The sequence below is a fragment of the Hylobates moloch genome, unplaced genomic scaffold (assembly GCF_009828535.3).
Source record: "Hylobates moloch isolate HMO894 unplaced genomic scaffold, HMol_V3 SCAFFOLD_8, whole genome shotgun sequence".
Lineage (NCBI taxonomy): Eukaryota > Metazoa > Chordata > Mammalia > Primates > Hylobatidae > Hylobates > Hylobates moloch.
In genome coordinates, this window is record NW_026652283.1 from 85,060,110 (window position 1) to 85,077,683 (window position 17,574).

General features: G+C 38.0%; 1 protein-coding gene across 1 annotated transcript in view; it reads right to left on the bottom strand.

Annotated features, from left to right (window-relative positions):
- Nucleotides 1-16,292, bottom strand: part of TOPAZ1 (testis and ovary specific TOPAZ 1) — an 88,940-nt gene extending 72,648 nt beyond the window's left edge. The window contains exons 1-4 of the mRNA XM_032159131.2: nt 15,935-16,292; nt 13,067-15,485; nt 3,377-3,438; nt 2,188-2,315 (exon numbers count right to left, since the gene is read on the bottom strand). Coding sequence (XP_032015022.1) covers nt 2,188-2,315; nt 3,377-3,438; nt 13,067-15,485; nt 15,935-16,280 — 2,955 coding nt within the window. The 5' untranslated portion in view covers nt 16,281-16,292. The remainder of the gene's footprint in view (nt 1-2,187; nt 2,316-3,376; nt 3,439-13,066; nt 15,486-15,934) is intronic.
- Nucleotides 16,293-17,574: the final 1,282 nt, after the last annotated feature.

Sequence of the window (17,574 nt, forward strand, 5' to 3'; positions counted from 1 at the left end):
AATTATAGAAATGCAGAACAGATATGTGGTTGTCCAGGGTTAAGGAATGGGTGATGGAGGAAAGAGAGAAGAAAGTAGGTGTGAGCTATCAAAGGGCAACATGAGGGATCCATGTGGTGATGGAAATGTTCTGTAATATCTTGATTGCATTAATGCCAATATTCTGGTTGTGATATTGTACTATGGTTTTGCAATATATTACAGTTGGGAGAAACTAGGTAAAGGGTACATAGATATCTATGTATTATTTCTTATAACTGCATGTGAATCCACAATTTATCTCAACTAAAAGTGGGATGCTGCTGAAACAGTATTTATGGATACATTTATAGCACTAAATGCCTCTATTAGAAAATAATAATGGTTTCAAATCAACGACCTCGGCTGCAACTTTAGGAAGCTACAGAAAGTACAAATTAATCCAAACTAAGTAGAAGGAGGAAATAACCAAAGCAGAAATCAGTGAAACTGAAAACAAAAAAGCAACACAGGAAAAAAAATCAGTAAAACTAAAGCTGTATTTTCTTTAGAATTATCAATTAATAATCCTCTAGCCAATATCTTATGAATCTATATTTTAAAATGCCAAAACTATAGAAATTATTGGGGGAGGGAGAGAGGTATGACTGTTAAGAGGTAGCATAAGGGATATCTTTGTGGTGATGGAATAGCTCTTTGACTGCAGTGGTGGTCACATAAATCTGAATATTTGATAAATGACACTGAACTACACAAACTTTTTTTATCAATATCAAATTCCTGCTTCTTATACTTTAAGATGTAATTATAGGGGAAAACTAGGTGAAGGCAACATGGGTCCTCTCTGTACTACCTTTGTAACTCCCTGTGAATCTCTATTTCAAAATAAAAAGTTAAAAAAAGTACACTAGTACTTTATCAGGAGCCCAACAGTAGAATCATCAAGTAATTACTACTATGGTAAACCTAAAAATTGACAAGTGATACACAGGAGAAAAGGCCTCTGGAAAAGAATCATTCACACACACACACACACACACACACACACTATATATATATATATAAAATACACACACACATAATTTATATATATATATTAGATAGACACAAACACACACACACCCCTACCTTTTCTTTTTTGAGACAGGTCTTGCTTTGTTGCCCAGGCTGGAGTGCAGTGGCCCCAACATGGCTCACTGCAGACTTGACCTCTCAGGCTCAAGCTATCCTCCCACCTCCACCCCACCAAGTAGCTGGGACTACAGGTGGATGCCAGCACTCTTGGCTAATTAAAAAAAAAATTTTTTTTTGTAGAGACAAGGTCTCACTATGTTGCTCAAGCTGGTCTCAAATTCCTGGCCTCAAGTAGTCCTCCCACCTCAGCCTCCCAAAGTTCTGGGATAACAGGCCTGAGTCACTGCACCTGGCATATTGATCTTTTATTTCCCACTATACATGTATGTAGTTGTACATACATACATACTTGTACATACATACACATATAGTGGAAGTAAAAGATCAATAAGGAAGCATTTCTAAAAATTTACAGACAGCCATATATAAAAGCAGAAAAGAAGTCGGCCAGGTAAGTCAATCTATTTACCCTCTAATGTTCCTAAAATGTAAGGTAAGAGAGAGATGAAAGCAAGTTTGTTAATTCCCAAATTTGGGGGCCAGATATCTTAAGAGCAAATATTACTGACTAATATTTGTATTACTGACTAATTTTGTAAAGGGTTAGTACTTTGAAGCCTACCATGGTATTAGAAGGATAAATATATAATCCCCCTTCCCTCAAACAAAACAAAGAAATCATCCCATACTAGGAAGCATGGCCCTCAGGTACTATGCTACCTGAAAATTAAGGAAGATCAAACGATTTTCAGTACTTCGTGTTTTCTGAGGCAGAAAAATAAGTAATATCTTATTTAGAAAGACTTTCATAGGTTTGTGACAAACTTCAGATACTAAAAAGCTAACTACAGTATGTAATTAAACAGTACATCCCATTTTCCCAGGCAAGGAAGATCTTTTTTATACTATGCTTACACCAAGTATCAAGGGATACATCCCATGGCTAGAGTGACTTGATTCTTTTATTCAATAAAGGGAGTTATACTTGCCACCCAATAGCACTGTTAAGATAGATTTATACATTACCACTATTTAAGACCAAGAAATAAAAAAACACAAAAGATCCCCTAGTACCTTTTCATCCAAGTCTGAACCTTTTATTTGTTCACCGAAGTCTCCCAGTGTTTCATTTTCAGAGGTCTCATTAGCAACTTCTCCTAAGGAAGTGTTTGCATCTTTGGGATCATGTTTTATTTCACTTGCTGTAAAGAAATAATATTCAACTATAGAAACTTTAAAGACAAAATAACTGAGTTATTCAAAGGCTGTTCTAAAAAATGCCTTAGAATTCAGAGGCTCTTTTCAGGTCTAATGTGACAAATATGAAGCACAGTTTTCAGCAAATTATACAATAATTCCTCTCTATCAATATAACTCCATTATATTATATAAAAAGACAGATATTTAAGAATTTTTCTTGATCATCTCAAGAATTTTTAATTTTAAATATACTTATTTTAAATATACTTACATACTTTTAAATATACTTATAAAATAAAATGTATTTTAAATATACTTATAAAACTTGAAAGTCAAAGTAAAATTAACTTTCATACTAAATTATGCCCTGTGAAATAAAGATTCAGGTATTTAAACTTTTGACTAGCTGTTAACTATATATATATATATATTTTTTTTTTTGAGACGGAGTCTCGCACTGTTGCCCAGGCTGGAGTGCAGTGGTGTGATCTCGGCTCACTGCAAGCTCCGCCTCCCAGGTTCACATCATTCTCCTGCCTCAGCCTCCTGAGTAGCTGGGACTACAGGTGCCTGCCACCACGCCCAGCTAATTTTTTGTACTTTTAGTAGAGACAGGGTTTCACCGTGTTGGCCAGGATGGTCTTGATCTCCTGACCTCGTGATCCACCCGCCTCAGACTCCCAAAGTGCTGGGATTACAGGCATGAGCCACTGCCCCTAGCCAACTATAAAATTTTTTTAAGCAACTGAGATTTAAAATGTGATAAAGCTTAAATACATATTTCAATTTCAAAATAAGATGACAAAAACTGCTGAGGTCAATTACCTATCTTTTGTAGATAAAGCCTAACAAAGTTATTTATTAAATAATCAAACAGAAAATATCTCAATCTGATCTTCCAACCAGTCAATTAAAACAGGAAAATTGACAAACTATAAAACATATGGTTAACAGACCCTAAAATGAAAAGCTTCTTGTTCTAATGAATTCATCTTGACTAGGCCTGAATGGAGATATAAAGAGATGCTTCAATATTGCATATTCTGAAAATGTGAACTTTTACCTGCTGAGTTGGAAGCACAGATGTCTGGCTTTATCAATCCACAGTCCAGTACAGGAAGTTCTCTATTATAAAGCAAACAGAGCTTAAAAATTATAATAGATTCTTAGCAGAACTATCCGCTTCTCTAAACATTATATAATATTCAGTTTAGCTGCTGGTGAACATCAGCTCAAGTCCTCCAGGGCAGAGTACTTACTATAATGAGACTCAGAACCCAGTGCACCTGTGTGGATTTTTTGTTTGGCTCTTTAATCACATATGCCTCAACTGTTAGGGGGTGCTGCCACACAAACTTTGTTACTGAGAGCTTGACAAGAATTCAAAAAAGTATTACACCAATACAAGATAGTGTTTAACTTCTACTCTTTTTTTTTTTTTTTGAGACAGAGTTTCACTCTTGTTGCCCAGGCTGGAGTGCAACGGTGCGATCTTGGCTCACCACAACCTCTGCCTCATGAGTTCAAGTGATTCTACTGCCTCAGCCTCCTGAGTAGCTGGGATTACAGGCATGCACCACGACGCCCAGCTAATTTTGTATTTTTAGTAGAGACGGGGTTTTGCCATGTTGGTCAGGCTGGTCTCAAACTCCTGACCTCAGGTGATCCATTGGCCTTGGCCTCCCATAGTGCCGGGATTACAGGCATGAGTCACTGTGCCTGGCCAACTTCTACTCTTAAGCATGTATATGTATGTCATACGGTCAATGTCAAAGGAAGACAGCTTGAAAGCAGCTTAATTTTTTTTGGTAGTCCCTAAAGACAACTTAGAGTCTAAAGACTAAGAATATGTAGGACAGAGTTAGACCAGTCTGGGTTCAAACACTGTTCTGCTACTTGCTGAGTAAACTGTGGCAAAACTACTTAACTTCTTTAAGTTTAACCATATCTGTAAAATGAGAATACCACCTAACCACAAGGTATTGTGAGGATTAAATGAGATAAGATGTCCTTAAAGCCAATAGTATAGGCCCAACAGATGAAAACTACATTTATAGGAGCCACTCAAATACAAATGGCCAAACACTATTCCATTTTTAATCACTTAGACAAAAATTTAAAACACATAAAAGTACACAGAATAAAATAAACACTGATAATCCCACCATTTGTTCATTTAACAAGTGGATAAGCATATCCTTCAGCACTGCGACTGCTCTTGGTTCAGAATTACTTCCTAGCCAAGAAAGACGAAAACTAAACAAAACATTTTGTATTTACCATGCTTTGAAGTTTAGAAAACAAAGTATTTTTTCCCAACATAAACCCTAGAAACAATAAGTATAGTTTAAAGGATGGGGAAATAATACAAGCAGAAAACATAAACAAATGCAAATCTTTCTCTAACCTGGACCTTTCTAGATTCATATCTAGCTATCTACTAGAATATTTCCATCTCAGTATCTCAAAGGCCTCTTCAACTCAAAATGTCTAAATTTGACCTCCCCAATACAGCTTTTTTGCATGGGAGATGGACGGTAATGTTCTTCTCTAAGAGAGAAACCAGCAACCTTAACACCTCCCTCTGCCTCACCCCCATCTGATGAACCAATCAATATTCACTTCTTAAACCTCCCTCAAATTCACTCACACTTCTGTGTAAAGTCACCACGTTCTTTCGGCTTATTACAATAGCTCCCTGCCCGTTTATCCTCCACACCACAGCTATAATGATTTTTAAAAGTAAATGTGATCAAATTATCTCTCTTATTTAAAAGTCTTTCCATGAATTCCTATATGGTTAGCATAAACTTCACACTCACCATAAATTCTAGTTTGCCTAGGACGGTCTGTTTACGCCTGTTGTCCTGGCATATTATTAACAGCTCCTCATGTCCTTCTCAAAAGCTTTATAAACCAGAAGGTAAATTCCATGGTCATTTGACTCTCACAGCCCTTCATGACAGCTTTTGCACATTCTGCAGCTTCATTTCCTGCCATTTGAACACCAAGCCATGGGACATTATTTTGGTGTCTCAGTTTTCCTCAACAATTAGCTAATTCCTACTTATCCTTTAGTGATCATTTTAAATGCCACTTTCACCAGGAGGCATTTAACATCTTGCATTTCTCCTATCATTTTATAGTACATGCTTATTTGCCTCCCTAAAAGCACTGTGAGGACAAGGCTTATATATATGTCTAGTTGTTCTCCACACATGCAGCACCTAACATATTCCACACTAAGGAGACCCAAATGAAGATGCCTCCCTCCTTTCTAGCAATTCCAGTACAAGATGAGGCTCACATACAAGCAGACATAATATACTGAGATACATGCCAAGAGAACTACTGGAACAAATCCCTGGAATAATATCTCAGATGTGATTGATGGACAACTGAATGCAAAGAAAGAGACTCAGATAAACATATGCAAAAGGCCTAAAGTACATGGTGCATTGTAGAAACAGTGAGCTGCTTGCTATGTTTATCTTTCATTAGCCTTTCACCCCACTTTCCTCCCTCCAATACCATAGTTGCCAAAGAGGGAATGGATACAGATCCACTAAAGAGCCTTAAAAAGCCATGCCAAGCAATTTAGACTATCCCCAGGTGGCTGAAAGCCAGTGAAACACTCTCAACAGTTACTGGCAGATCAATTTCTATTCCGAATATCACTATGACAAAAGATATATTAAGAGAGTTTAGGAAGATTAACCAGGAGCTCATTACAATAATCTAGGAGAAAAATAAGAAAATAGAGAGAATTTAGAGGAAGGAACAGCCATGAGAGATATTGAGGTAATAACATGAACAGAACTAAGTGACTCAATAGAGAACTGAGGGATGCTTCTGTGGCCTCTAATTATCCCGAAAGTTCCATTCATAAATAGGTACAACAAGTATATTAGCTTAATTTCCAAGTATTAAGATAGTATTTATAATACTGCTAGTATAATTTATATAGGTATGGGAAACTTTTTACTATGAAAATAGCTAACTTACAAGGAAGGTAAAATTACACATGCAAACTCTTGTAAGAAACAGTTTATTTTTGTCTGGAATTTGAGAGACAAAAAGTTAAATTCACCTAGGTGAAAAAAAATTATAAAGTGAGCAAAATTATAATTTACACAAATATTTTACAGTTTTGCATGGGTGGAGTGTAGTCACAGTTCTGAATTGGTGAAATAGAAAAGGGAAAAATGAAGGGAAGAACAACAAAAGGAGATAAAAGAGATTTGGATGAGGCTACAGAAATACAGATAAGCAAAGAGAAGATCTGAGTAAAAAGGAGAGGAGAGAGTAAGACAGGTTTAAGCCAACTCTGAAGAGCCATACAGATTACATCAAGCTTATTCTCTACCAGAGCACTTTTCATGTGGATAATGAAATCTATTTAGTGGGTCCCAAACAAGAAATTTTTTAATGAAATCGAATATGAAATACGAGACTATATCTGTTGTAGTAAGGAAAATAATTGTTTTCGTAAACCTACAATTTCATATCTTTATAAATATGTACCAGATTGTAATATAAAACAGATCTTTATTGTGGGTAATTGGCAAAATAGCTGGAAGATGATTGCTTTAGAATAATTACTATCAGAAAATGTTTGAAAACTATTGCCCAAGGAAAAAGTTTAGGGCGTAGCATAGTGGCTCACACCTATAATCCCCACAATTTGGGAGGCTGATGTGGGAGGATTGCTTGAGTCCAGGAATTCAAGACTAGGTTGGGCAACACAGTGAGATTCAGTCTCTACAAAAAGAGAAAAACAGTAGCCAAGTGTGGTGGCATGCACCTGTAGCCCCAGCTACTTGGAAGGCTGAGGTGTGAGGATCGTTTGAGCCTGGTAGGTAGAGGCTGCAGTGAGCCATGATGGTGGCATCACTGCACTCCAGCCTGGGGAACAAAGCAAGACCCTCTCTCTCTCAAAGAAAAAAAAAAAAAAAGAGAAAAAAATTCAGAATGTCACTGCTTCCTTTTGAGATGCTAATTGTGGTCAGTATTCATTTATTTACAAATACCCATATTCTGTTTCGGGATAGGACTGCTACAAATTTACTGGGGCAATTATTATGCAAGTAGTAGTGGCCCTAAGCAGATAAATATTATGGTATCCAATTCATCAAGGCAGGGGTTCCCTAGCCTGATGCCACACTATACTGTTAGGTCTCCTGATATTACAAATGTTCAATCACGTACAATATTGTTTATTCCAGCAAAGACAAAGACTAGTTTACGTGGCCTGAAAGAGAAAAGAAAAAAAATCAGAATAATGTTTCTTCATAGTCCCCACCTGCTACTTTAAAGAGGAAGCAGAGATGAGAAGAAAGGGACCTAAAGTGAAATAATGTCCTGCGGTAGTTTGCAGAGTAATTGAATTAAATATATAGGAAGAACCAAAACGCTGCCCTTCCAGTGTGCTGTTTTGCAGAGCAGGAACAGAGTTTGGAGCAGGTTGCCTTGAGTTCAGATGTCAGCTCTGATACTTGCAAGCTGGGTCCTTTAGACAGTTAATCAGTTTGATTTAAGTACAAAAATAGGATGAGTTTCAACCTCAGAATTGTTTCACTAAATAAAATAAGTAATGTATCTAGCACAGGGTAGACATTAAATATCAGTTCTTATGATTAAAATTTAATAAAAATTTGCAGTAAAGTTAGAGCACATTAGATTCTCAGTGGAATGGGACAATGAAGAAAAGTAAGTTTCTTAAAAGACAATGAATCTCAATATATAAGGGAGAGAAAAAATGATCTTTATTTTTGGTGGAAACCTGTTTTTTTTTTTTTTTGTCATTTGATGGTAAAATTGGTAATAAGACTACTCTACTCTAGAAGTCCTCTCTTGGGGAACAAACTGGGATTAAGTCAGACTCTGAGAAAGTAAGTTACTTGAGACAGGATATAATTTGCCCGGCATAGATCCAGGCTAGGCATGGGTCTAATGAGACTCAAATGCCTGGGCAAAAGTGGTAGGGTTTTATTTTCTGCGGATTGATACCAGATATTTATCCCTCAGAAGTTTATTATTTACTGGCTCCAGAATCTACAATGGCTGCCTATGGATTTGAGATCAAGTTGTGAAGGTGGTAAATAACTGATCCCCACTGATCACCAACATCAATTCCATACTGAATTCAAATTTTTGTGCCTAACTTTCGAACCTCCTTAATCTAGCATCACCCTACTTATAAAATCTTATTTCCCCCTATTGTTCAATGTCTACTTGCTTAAGAAAGGATTCACTGTCTCCATTTACATGTAATCTAATTCAAGTGCTTCAGAAATGGCCTGCAATATTCTCAAATAGGAATTGAAACCTTAATTCTCTTTCCCATCTCAATATATGAGGGACTGGACTTGCAAATGAAGGTAAATAAGACATGGACATTTCCTACCCTCAAGAAATCCAACAGTTTAGCAAGTGAGAGATTAAATTATTCCACCATGAAATCAATGCCACAGCTGAGGTAGCATAAGGTGCTATGGGAATGCATAAGGGATTCTACCTCTGCCTGATGGAGTCAGGAAAACCTTTAACCTTCTGTACACAATCATGTTTATATGTACTTTTACCCTCCTGCCCACATATTCCTCATTATTTCTCCTTCCCTACCAAACTTCTTTCCTTCTTCTCCTTTGTTAATCTAAAATCCAAACTTCAAGGATCAATACAAATTTTTGCTTTTCCAAGATTTCTTTCATTCTTCTCTTTTCTAAACTCCTACTGCTCTTAGTACTTCAGTTTATATACTTTTGTTTAAAACACATTAGTCCCCCACTCCTCCCCCTTCCCCCCTAGCTATATAGTAATTCCCCTGAATTTTTGGCAGACTCTTAAAATCTCAACAATCCACTGTATGGTATCATTCAACTGATATTTTAGCATATAATAATCCTATGTTCTAGTACAGATTAACTGTCCAGCACTATTACAGACATCCTCAGATCATTTCCAATGATACAGGCTATTTCAAACGTTCTACCAATTTCAGCCATTACACATTTCCAAGCACACCAGTTCAAGTTTTAGCGAATGAGTTCTAGTATGCTTCTAATGTTTTAGATTTTAATATGGACTTTCCCCACTGTGGAGACTAAAAACAAATAAGCATTCTCTCATGACTTAGACACCTTCCAAATTCTCCCCAATCTGGTCTAAGAATATTTTCCCCAGTGATTAAGTCAGCTCAGGTTTGTCTACTTGTTTTACCAAAAGGGGCAGTCCAGAGTTTCTGACAATATATGGGCCTCATCCTTTCATCTTCTACTTTTATTCCTGTAAAATAAAAAGTCATTCCAGCAGGCTTCAGCCTCTTAGTGTCTTAGAAGGGAGAAAACGGAGCATAAGAACTAGTAACTGACTGGTAAAAGGACATAGCTGAAATTTGAAATTATATTTTAAGCTTCATTTAGTTCTAGAACCATTAACAAGTTTCTGTGCAACTACTGATAGATTCTCTAGTTATCAGGTCTTCATTTCTCCCTGTTAAGGTTTATCCTAGTACTGTGGATGACTACAAAACTAGTATTTCCAGTGCAGAACAAATATAAGAATATTAAAATAATACTGAGAAAATGTTCAAGTTTGTTTAAAAACAGAAACTTTAGAAGTAGATAAAAGGCAAAGAAGAGCCAATAAAAGTATAACTGGTGCTTTTGAAGTGAAGAAAAATGAAGTTCAAAGATAGTAACAAAAAAGCTATCTGAAATAAACACTTGATACTGCAAACCAAAATGGCTAACCTTGTCTCAGGAAAAAGTGATATATAATTACCATTCCCAAGGTGGAAAACAAGACCAAAAAATAAAGGCAGTTTAAAGTGGAGCAGTGGGAGTATTAGTTTGGCCTCAAAGGTTTTTACTACAACACATAACGTCAGAAAGCAGGAGAGCAATGTCTACATAGTTGTGAGGGGGAAATATGTAAACTAAGAATTTTACACACAGACAACCTGCTCTTAGACAAATAATTATCATGCACCCAAGATTTTAGGGAACACAGTAATCGTGAACTCATCTTAAAAAATTTCTTTGCTCTGAAATCTAGCCAACTAAGCGATGAATCAAAATAGTCAAGATTAGGCCAGGCACGGTGGCTCACGCCTGTAATCCCAGCACTTTGGGAGGCCGAAGCAGGCAGATCACTTGAGGTCAGGAGTTGGAGACCAGCCTGGCCAACATGGTGAAACCCCATCTACTAAAAGTACAAAAAAAATTAGCCAGGAGTGGTGGCATGTGCCTGTAATCCCTGCTACTCAGGAGGCCAAGGCAAATGAACCTGGCAGGAATAGATTGCAGTGAGCTGAGATCCGCCACTGCACTCCAGCCTGGGCGACAGAGCAACACTCCCTCTCAAAAAAATAACAAAAATAGTCAAGATTAGAGGAAAGTAAATAGGACTGGTGGTAGGGACTGAATCAATTTAAATAGAGAACTAATAATGAGAATCTTTGGAGTTCAGTTTATTGAAGGAATGTACATGGCACAAGGCTTAGTAATATAAAATAAACTTTAAACAAAAATGTGGGGTAGGCAATATTAGGAGAAAAAGTGTGTACAAATATGTTCATCTTTCATATTAAGAAAGCAAACACTGCTGTCTAAAGTTGGAAAACAATTTTTATAAGTGAAGCTAAAACTCAAACTTTTAAATAATTTTCCTTATTAACTTCAGAGAGAACTTCAAGAAATTAATTTCTTGTGGTAAAGAAGTATATTAATTCAGCAATCCATTTCATTCCACTTTCATTTCTCTGCCTTTTCTGGTTAAGTGTAAATGAAATTTTCTTTAGCGTTTTTACTAAAAAATGGCATGATCCAATTTTTCTAATATTATATCCACTTATATGTATAGATAAATGTCTGGAATGATGCATGCAAATAGCAATTAATTTGTTATTTGGGTGGTGGAATTTCCCCCCCAACACTGCTTTTTACTTTAATGAACATGTATCATGTTTTAATATCAGCCATTATTCTTTAAAAAAGAATAAAGAACAAGGGTCCTGCACTTTAATTCACAACATTTATCTTTCTAAATTTGGCTTAGCTCACTGTCAACATCTTGTCACTCAACAGAGAAGTTTGCTCTTGAATGCAGAATTTACTCTGATTTTCCTTTGTATTCCTCCAAGGAAGTATGGTACAACAGTTAAAAATGCCAAAACCTTTTCTATTCATTATTTAATTTAATCCTCACAACCCTGAGGCAAGTACTTTCCCTTTTTACAGAAAGACGAAATAATTTGCCTAAAAGGTCACATAGTTGTTAGGTGGTAATAAGAAGATTCAAAAACCAAGGTCAGACTACAAAGACAATCACTAGGTTTAGAGTAAGACAGGGCTAGGTTCAAATTCAGATTCTGTTACTAGGAGTGTGATCTTGGGCAAGTGACAAATTTATCTTCATTTTTTTCCATCTTCAAAACAGGCAGATTACCAGGCTACCTCATTACATGGTTAAAAAAACCAATAAAACTCTTGGTTCTCCATTTGGCACACAGCATTATATTTGGTGATAAGTTTCAAGTTCTTGTAACAGTAAGACCATCAAGAAGAGTATGATACCACAAAGGTAACTGCAAATAAATGGCAGAGAAACTTAAGTCATGCACCACTGAATCTTAATGAAAAGTGTTTTCATTTTTCTTTGAGTCTGTTCACAAAATATTATGATATTCAGGTATTATATAAATAACAGCTTCAGGAATTATAAAATTAAGTAAAATATGACATAATATTAAATCAATTTGGGGCCAAGCAGAATAGATTAAGTTCCTGAGCATGAAGGTTACTACTTGGCCCCATTTAAGGTTGCATTAGGCAAACTAGTCCTATTTGAGGGAAAAAAATCATCATTTAAAACCATTGCCTTAAAAGTAAAACCATGAATAAATTTTATGCTGTTTATCTCTGAAAATTAGTTTAACTTCTGACTCTACTTTCAAGCCCTAATTACTTCAAATAAAAATTTCCAAGCTGTCTCTGTCCCCTGAAAAATGAACTTCTTATTGAACAAGGAGGCTATGAAAAATGGATTAAAATAGATAGCACTGATCTTAATAAGTAACCTGGCTGAAGTAAAAGTTTATCTGCATATTTATAATAATTAAAGAACATTTGAAAATAAACTTAACTTTTGAAAGAAGCAATCTCCATCACTTAAAAAGCTACTCTATGGGCTGGGTGCGGTGGCTCATGCCTGTAATCCCAGCACTTTGGGAGGCTGAGGCGGGTGGATCACGAGGTCAGGAGATCAAGACCATCCAGGCTAACACAGTGAAACCCCGTGTCTACTAAAAATACAAAAAAAAAAAAAATTAGCTGGGCGTGGTGGTGGGTGCCTGTAGTCCCAGCTACTTGGGAGGCTGAGGCGGGAGAATGGCGTGAACTTGGGAGGCGGAGCTTGCAGTGAGCCGAGATTGCGCCACTGCACTCCAGCCTGGGTGACAGAGTGAGACTCCGTAAAAAAAAAAAAAAAAAAAGCCACTCTGAACCATAAATTCTGAACAGCTAATCTTTTCTATCTTCCAAGATACATATAATTCATTATTTTGACTCTAAGTTTTAGCATAATGACATTTCCAGGTTATCAGCAGTAATAATGGCATATAACATTTAATAAATAACTGCGTTAAAAAATACTGGAGCTTCAATATCACTGAATACATTAGTGAAGCTTAAGAGACTGCTTTTCTAACCCCCAACAATCTGCACTAAAAGGCATACTTGAACATGCATACCTTAAGTCATCACTTGGTTCTTTTTTTACTGGAGTTTCCATGTACTTGGAGTCTGTTGATTGGTGCTCTCCAGCAACATTGGGCTCCTGGCTTCTCCTGGGGACCCCTGAAGTAAATGAGAGCTCCCCTTCATTGGAGACTCCAAAGAGGTCTGGGTCATCTTGAATTACATCAATTAAGAGGACGTCATCTTCATATGCTTTAAGAATATCTGGAAACCCTACTTCTGAAAAATTCTTAGTTATTTTTCTACCCCTAACTTCACTGGAAACTGGTCTGAATGTTTCTTGTTCTTTACAGCAGAAGGAAGGACTTTTCTCTACGTACCCAGGATCACAAGAAAAAGCATTATTTTCAACTGTGAGAGAAGCAACTTCTTTATTAGAAACAATATTGCCTGGTTCAGAGACGTGATTAGATGGTTTGCTATTGTTACCTTGCTTTGTAAAGCTTGGAGAAATACTATAGGAATTCTTATTGTAGAATGAGTCAGAACTAACTTGCACTGGAGTTACACTATTTCGTATGCTCAAAGTTTGAGGTCCTAACATTGTCATGGAGACATTTTCTTTACTCCTATTCCGTCTTACATCTGCTCCAGATAAATTGTCCAGAAGTTCTAGAGGACTGTAAGCTTCTCTCTCTGATGACTTGGCATTTGTTTCTTTTCTTTTTTCTATTTTATTCTTAAGTAAAGGAATTTTAAAATTAGTCAGCCGTCCTGTGTTCAATATTTTAACCAAGTCTGGAACTATAAATGTTTGTTGAGCAATGCATGCTTTTCGATGAATAGTTTTGCCTGTAGAGTTATTTGCTTCCTGACAATCTTTGGAAGTCGCTGTCAAATTAAGTTTTGTTAAATTTCCTCTATGTTTTTTTTTATTTCCTGTTAAGCTTTGAGCCTCACTGGTTAATTGAGTATCTTCAGTAGTGTTAGAAATTACCTCTGACCCACTTCTGCTCAGTTCCTCTGATTTTATCTTTTTATCATCCTTGATTATAGGTTCCTTTATAACCATTAAAGTAGGTTCTACTGCAGAAACTGAAGACAAACAATTCGAATTAGAATCTAATTTTTCTTTACTTGAAGACTCAGTGTTTGTTTCTGTTAAGGAACTTTGTAATAATAATTTGGAGTCAGTTAAGTGGGTCTGGTTTGTTTGGTGTTTAGGGACATCAACTTGCCTACAACTTTCCTGAGACCCAGGAAGAAAGTAACCTGATTCTGGCAAGGAAGCCTTTTTCCAACACCAGGCAGATATTCTAGCACATGAATAATAGGGCCAAGTTCTTTTACCAGTCATAGGTATTGTTCTCTGACAGCTTAACTTCAATTCTTCAGATGCACTTCTTAAGTCTTCCCGTGAAGATCTCCTGTCAATATGGTACTCATTAGGTGATTTCCCTATGAAGCTTTTCATCGATTTAAAATCCTCTTTCGACGCCATGCTTTCATATCCTAAGGGCTCTGAAGCATTCTCTGTTTCTTCTTTCAAAAGTGGTTCAATGGTTTTCTGAAACACAGCATTTACATGATGTTCAGAACTTGTTTCTTTTTCTACTGTTTCTGGGACACTTAATAAATGATCCATCAAAGAGACTGTATTATGGCTTACTTTTCTCAAAACATTTAAAGGACTTTTAGTCTCTGCTTCTTTACCATCAGCAATCATTTGATTTTCTTGCAACATCAACTCGGACTTGTTATACTCATTAGAGAAGTTCATCTCAGTAACTGTTTCATCTGCTTTTTCAGACAACTTCATCCTTTTCCTGGGTTTTTGCCCAACACTGCTCTCCTCTACTGAATATTTATTTTTTTCACGTTGAAGGCAGGAAAGCAAGCCATTGGTTTTATTTTGGTATAAATCACTCTCTTCTGGTAGTAACTTATTTACTTCTATTACATTTTCTTCGGTTTGTAAGAGCTGAGGAATACTATTTGTGTCACTCTTCTCTGCAAGACTCCTAAGGTTTTCTTTCTTTGAGAAATTGTCTGCTACATGCATACATCCACCATCAGGCTTATATGGCAGGTTGTTTTCATCATTACAACCCTTGGAATGGGGGAAGCAATTGCAATCACGTAATTTTAAAACAGAATTATTTTCTACTTCAGGTGACAAGATGTTACAAGAATATTTTGGAGTATTCTTGTACAGTTCATCTTGGAATTCAACCATAATATTTTGTGTAGCCTCATTTTCAGTTATTTTGAGAGGTGGGTTTTCTAAGCTTTTAAGTTTTTTATTTCGAATTCTTCTTTTAATACCTTCTACTATACTTTCCTTACCCAAAGACTGCAAGCATTCCACTGTTTGGAAAGATTCCGAACTGGTTAATGATTCCTTTCTTACCAGGTCAAGCCCTGGCTGTGGATCATCACTTGAGGCTTCAGTAACTTTTCTTTTTTCCTTGGCTGATCAAAACAACAAAATATATCAGAAAAGATTTTATATTGAGGAGGAAAATGCAATATCATTGAAATTAAAAATTGTGAGGCTATCATTTTTATTTCCCTGAAGAGCTGTATGTAAATACACATTTGTTTTTAAAATGAAAGCCTTAATTTCTGTTAAGGAATTACATATAAACCTGTATAAATTCTAAAGCAACTGAATAACTCTTATCGTCATCTCATACTAGCCAAAATGGACCACAAGTAGGAATTCCTCCTATCACAATTCTGACCAAGGACTCCTAACGGGGAACACCCCTTTTAAGGAAATCAATTTTTCCCATCTCCTGGTCAACTGTGTGCATCAGAAATAACCATGCAGGTTCAAGTTAAAGACTAGTGGTAAAACAAAGATGGAGCACGCTGAGGTGCAAGGGCTAAATGTTAAGTGATCGTGGGTGCTTTCTTACTGTGTCTCTCCGTTTGCAAGGGGAGTTCAGCCTCCTTTGCTGCTTCTAGGCCTCGCCGGTCTGACGAGTCTGACGGGCTCACCTGGCCCCTGCGCCCCTCCACCCGACGCCTTGCGGCCTTTCCAGCCCCTGATGCTGCAACCGACTTATCACTTTCCACCTCGCCTCTCCCAGGGGTGGCCCGGGCCACCATTCTCCTCTTTTGCCTATTCTCCCCGCGCCCCCTGGCCTTAGGGCCGCAGCCTCCCGCCGCGCCTGGCCCTGGTGCCTGCCGCTTCCGCAGGTTTCGCACATTGCCTTCGGGCCCTGCGGCTGTCGTGGGGCCCAGGGATGGAGTTCGTCGCATGTGCCCCGGGGCTGGCCCGCGAGGGCCCCTCTGCACCAGCTTGCAGGAAGCCACCGCGGCGCAAAAGCTGCTCCTACCGGGAGGCACCTACTGCCCTCTGACCCACCCCACACCGCCAGTCACCACAGCCCAGGGCCGGAAACGGAAGTTGGGCGGGTAAGCGGAAATGGGGCCTCGTGTCTGGGGCCCCGACTGGTGCTTCGGGATCCAACGGGCAGGAGAGCTGCGAGTTCCGTGCCAGCGTCTTTCTGGAGGGCCTCTCGCGGAGCCCCGAGGGAGGCAGTGGCTGCTCCTGATTTCATTGCGAGGGACTGTATTGGGGCTCATCATATCACAGACCTCCGTTGGCCCTTCCACTAGGCTGAGCTTCCTGGAACCGTTCAGGGCTCATTCTCCCAGGTGCTGCTCCTCGCGCCTTGGCTGCTCGCAAAGGCCGCTGTCAGCCAGTGGCTTCTAACTCCACACCAAGTCTCCTAGAAGCCCCTGTTTAACTGCCTTCCTGATATATTCACCTAGATATTCCACAGGCACCTCACACTCAGATGGGCAAACCAGCTCATCGCTCCTCACAAGCTTGCTCCTTTCACATAGGTGGATGCGCCACCATGCGGCTAATTGTTTAAGCCAGAAACCTAGAAACCATCAGAGACAACCTTCTTTCTACTTCATCCCTCACATCCACTTTCACTAGATCTACTTGACTGTATTTTGTTTGTCAGCCACTCTCCCGCTTGCCATTACCGTGGCTCTGGCCCTCAGACTTTCTTGACTGACCTACTGCATCAAGCCTCTGAATCCGTCCTTGAGCTATTCCAGTCAAACGTCCACCTCCTTGCCAGGCCATGCCTCTCCGATGAAAGGAGATCCTAGCACTTCTCAGTTTGACCCTTCATGAACTTCTTTTGCTCAAAGACTAAAACTAACAGAAATCCAAACTCTAGTGTGGTATCTGTGACCCTATCTGATGTGGCCTCTGAAAAATTAACTAGTTTTCTCTTACTGCCCACTGTAGGGTAAAAGTTGTGCTTTGATGGAAAACTGCATAGAAGTCACCCTTCTGAATTATCTGATTCTGATTCTATGGGAGTTATTTTACAACTCTGTAAATTATAGATAAGCAATAGCAACACAAAATAATGGTCTATAGAAATCCAAATTCTGTCCAATAGAAGTTTAATTGACTTCCCATTTTCACTGTGGAAGAAGCCAGTTTTGCCTCCATTTCCACATTCATTTCATTACTGGTCTAGAATGTTTGTTGTTTGGACTTATCCTTTGAACCAATGTTTATAAA